The following is a 4331-nucleotide window of genomic DNA, read 5'->3' as shown; positions in this document are numbered from 1 at the left end:
ATAATACATAATAATTCATCAGTTGATGATACCTTGTAATAATAATCTGAATATGCAAAGTCACTTTTTTTGTCAAATAAATGTAGTGGAGTACAAAGCACAATAGCGGCTTTCAAAATGCAGTAGAGTAGAAGTATAAAGTAGCATTAAACAGCATTACTCATGTAAAGTACAAGAGCCTCAACATTGTACTGAAGTGCAGTATTTGAGTACATGTACTAACTTCACTAATAGTTACCAGTTAACAACTTCTATGAAAAGGACTGAAGAGAAAACTGACTCAAATGATATAACGACACTTTAAGATACATAGTAGGTAAAATGTTTAATTTAGACTATTACAGGAACAGATAAACAGCATATTTACAGATATACCAGCATTAACAACAACCTAAGTAAATTTGCAATGATTGCTGCCTATAAATTCCTATAATTAGATTAAACTGTATTAGATTACATTTAACTTTATTGTCATTGCACAGAGTACACGTACATCCAACCAGAAGTGCAAAAAGCAGTAAAGCGCAGAGTAATCTACGTATGTATGGTGAATAAATAAAATAAAAAAATATATATTTAGAATAAACAGTAAAGGGTAGATAAGATAGATAAGACCACAGATCTGTCATCTTCTCTGCAAATAACCACCTTTTCTCTGTATTCTCAGGTTTATGGTGCAGCTAATCAGAGACACAAGTCCACTTACACTGTGAGTTCTTCAGGATTCATTCAAAAAGGAGCTCAAGCAACACACACCTTGTTTACCTTATGACCTTCCCAACCTGATGGCCCCACCGCCTCAAGGGACTCAACATGTCTTTACTGCATGTCCACAGGAGTACCAACATTGTGCTTGTAATGCCACCAGGAAGCTGCTGGTCAGCATATGTCTTCCCCCCCTCTTTGTCCTACTAACCTTCCTGTTTTCTCTCCTCCGTTCTGAATCCCTCCTTCCTCAATCCACCCACAGCAGACCATAGTGAGTACGGCTGCTTACGACACACACACAAACACAGACGAGTAGCATATGTCTCATTAGAAGATATCAGAATTGCTAAAGGATTACATTAGTGTGTCTTTGTAGTAGCGTAGAGTCTTCTCAGTAGTTTTGTAGGGGATGCATCTACTGGGTTGTATAAGGAGGAGTTAGTATTTCTGTGTTTTGTGTTTGTGCGTGCGTTACAGCCTCCACCAGCGCGGTATGGAGGCAGGCACACTGTGACTCTGATTCCCGGTGATGGCATCGGACCAGAGCTCGCCAACCACGTGTGTGAACTATTTCGGTGAGAATTCACACGCAGGCAGGCATACAGTGTTTGAATTAAGTCAGTAACAAGACTCGTACTGTTCGGTCACCACATGACTCAGCGCCGTCATATTGAAGTGATCTCCATCTGTTCTCTGTTCTCAGGTTCTGCTGCGTGCCAGTGGACTTTGAGGTTGTCAATGTGGACTCGTCCATGGACTCGGAAGATGACATCGATAACGCCATAATGGCTATCAGACGCAATGGAGTGGCACTAAAAGGTTAGTGTTTTATATGAAACATGTCCGTACAAGGGCCTCGGAAATCTGTCAATGTTCATGTAAGTCAGAAAAAGATCATTATGACAATTTCACCATTTGTAAAGTGAAGAGTGTATTTCAAAAGAAAGTCCAGACATTCTGCTATATGGAGTTCGTTTATGTCTCTATTTAAGTTCTCATTCTTTAAATGTAACTTTGTTTGTTTATCCAGGTAACATTGAGACCAACCACAACTTGCCACCGTCCTACAAGTCCAGGAACAACCTGCTCCGGTAAGATTTTCATTAGTTTTTCATTACTTTCACCACACTTTGGCTCTTTGTGCTTGTTCTCATATTACATCTATCTGCCTCTCCATCCATCTAATCTATCCTTCTCTTTTGTTCTCCTCGCCTCATCCTCTCTCTGCAGCACCACTCTGGATCTGTATGCCAACGTGATGCACTGCCAGTCTCTACCAGGAGTGAGGACACGCCACAGAAACATCGACATCATGATCATCAGGGAGAACACAGAGGGAGAGTACAGCAGCCTGGAGCACGAGGTGTGTGTGTGTGTTCAGAATCGCTTCACAAATCATCACAAATCCGGCCTCCATGCATCTCGTTCTCTCTGTCTCTCTGCAGAGTGTACCAGGCGTTGTTGAATGTCTGAAGATCATCACCAAGACCAAATCTTTGCGCATCGCAGATTACGCGTTCAGAACTGCTCGGGCCAAAGGACGCCGACTAGTCACTGCTGTGCACAAAGCTAATATCATGTCAGTTTCTCATGGCTCTGCCTGTTTTCATTCATCTTTCTCTGGTAAACACATGATACATCTTAATGTGTGTGTGTGTGTGTGTTTGTTGGAGCAGGAAGTTGGGTGACGGCCTCTTCCTGGAGTGCTGCAAAGAGGTTGCGAGCGGTTACCCTGAAATCACCTTCGACAGCATGATTGTGGACAACACCACCATGCAGGTAGCTACGCCATGTCTACCCACAGCGCATCACATTATGCACTGATTATATCCTCACCATCATCATGTTCAGTCCCTCACATGTCTGTTGCTATATTAAAAATACAAAGAGTTTCTGCTGTCGCATGATACATTAATTGCACTTGAATCATACTTTTGAGCGCAGTCTCATGCTGGCCACCTTATTCATGGTTGAAGAACTGCTTTAGGCAAAAATGTAACAATATTCTGAGATTATGTTTGATTTCTGTGTGTGTTAGCTGGTTTCCAGGCCCCAGCAGTTCGATGTGATGGTCATGCCCAATCTGTATGGCAACATCGTGAGCAATGTGTGTGCTGGGCTCGTTGGTGGACCCGGCCTGGTGCCTGGAGCCAACTATGGAGAGGACTACGCCGTGTTTGAGACGGTGAGAGGATTCACATCAAACTCGAAATCGAAAGGCCAAGAAATAAATCACAGAGACGATACAATATTCACTCTCCTTTAAGTTCTGATCTCCACCAAACAACTCCTGAGGGAAATATCTGGCTCTTAAGCTGCGAAATGCTCCACTATGTCCACCAGCTAGTCTCTTACTGTGTCTGTCTGTGGGTGCTGGGCCGGTAGTGCACAATGGGTTTATCAGTTTTGCTGGTACTGGAAACGACTCGACAAACAGCGAGAGAGAACCAAAACAGGCATGTCGTTGCCCAGGTAAAGAAAAACTATGAGCTTAAAGACACTAAAATGAAGATGAGGGTTCTTTCACATTCTACATTTGATCCATTGTTTAACTAAAAAAATACAAATGATAAGAAAATCTATTACTCTTACTTCTACAAACCGTCTACAAACTTAAATGAGTGCAAAGTATTTTCAAAAGATGAGTATTTCAGCACTGCAGTGACATTGTAAATAATCGGATGTTAAAGCTGCCACATCCTTACTTGTTCTTCCATCTATATATGCAACATGTGCTTCCTATGTGCAGGGCACCAGGAACACCGGGAAGAGCATTGCTCAACGCAACACAGCCAACCCCACGGCCATGCTGCTGGCCTCCTGCCTGCTGCTGGACCACCTGAAGCTCCATGCCTACGCCAGCATGATCCGCAGAGCCATCATCTCCACCGTCACTGAGACTCGGGTACAATCACATCACACGCTTCAACATCTGTTACCCAAAAAAAGAATAATATTCTACTCACATTGTTGTTTTTTCGTCGTCTCCTTTGTCCTCCAGCTGCACACTGCTGACCTGGGAGGCCAGGGCTCCACCTCAGAAGTGGTCCAGTCCGTCATGAATGCTGTTCAGAGCACCGGGCCCCTGACTCTGAGCATCTAGAACAAACACACATTAATGTGTAAAGTCTCTCACACTTCAGAGTGTGTTTAATAGTGTGCCTCTCTTTAGTCTTCTATGCAATTTCATATTAACAAAAGCAAGTGTTTGGACAGTAATACTGACACGGAATGTAATGGTTTATATTAGGGCTGTGAAATGATTAAAAATTTTAATCAAATTAATCACAGGTTTCTGTGGATTAATCATGATTAATCACATATTACCGATTTTTGTCATTATTGTGGGTCTTTGCGGTGCTTTGATGCTCGAGTCCCCCGTTGCCACTCGCAAAACTTCCCCTCGTCCTCAACAATATTAATCGGTCTACAGCTTTTTGCAATCCATTTGGCAACTGTGCTAGTCAACTTGTCACAGACAGACTTAGTGAGGGAACTACGTTGTTCAGTGAGGGTGGTTTGGCGCATTCCACTTAAACTCCCCTCACCGACCAACGCATGCGTCGCGTGGAGATGGTACTTTAGGCTGGTAGTGCTACGGTGAAACGATAACGTCTTCCCGT

General features: G+C 43.0%; 1 protein-coding gene across 1 annotated transcript; it reads left to right on the top strand.

The window, feature by feature from the left end:
* Positions 1-1445: 1445 nt before the first annotated feature.
* Positions 1446-3811, top strand: LOC306709451 (isocitrate dehydrogenase [NAD] subunit gamma, mitochondrial-like; the record flags this gene model as incomplete). The annotated part of the gene is made up of 8 exons (XM_079177607.1): positions 1446-1527; positions 1739-1799; positions 1939-2071; positions 2154-2287; positions 2385-2487; positions 2747-2893; positions 3458-3613; positions 3710-3811. Exons 1-8 carry the CDS (start codon positions 1461-1463, stop codon positions 3809-3811), a joined length of 903 nt encoding a protein of 300 aa, XP_079033733.1. The 5' UTR covers positions 1446-1460.
* Positions 3812-4331: the final 520 nt, after the last annotated feature.

The sequence above is a fragment of the Pholis gunnellus genome (assembly GCF_910591455.1).
Source record: "Pholis gunnellus genome assembly, chromosome: 2".
Lineage (NCBI taxonomy): Eukaryota > Metazoa > Chordata > Actinopteri > Perciformes > Pholidae > Pholis > Pholis gunnellus.
The sequence above is the reverse complement of the archived record's forward strand: the minus strand, read 5'-3'. Positions and strand labels throughout refer to the sequence as shown.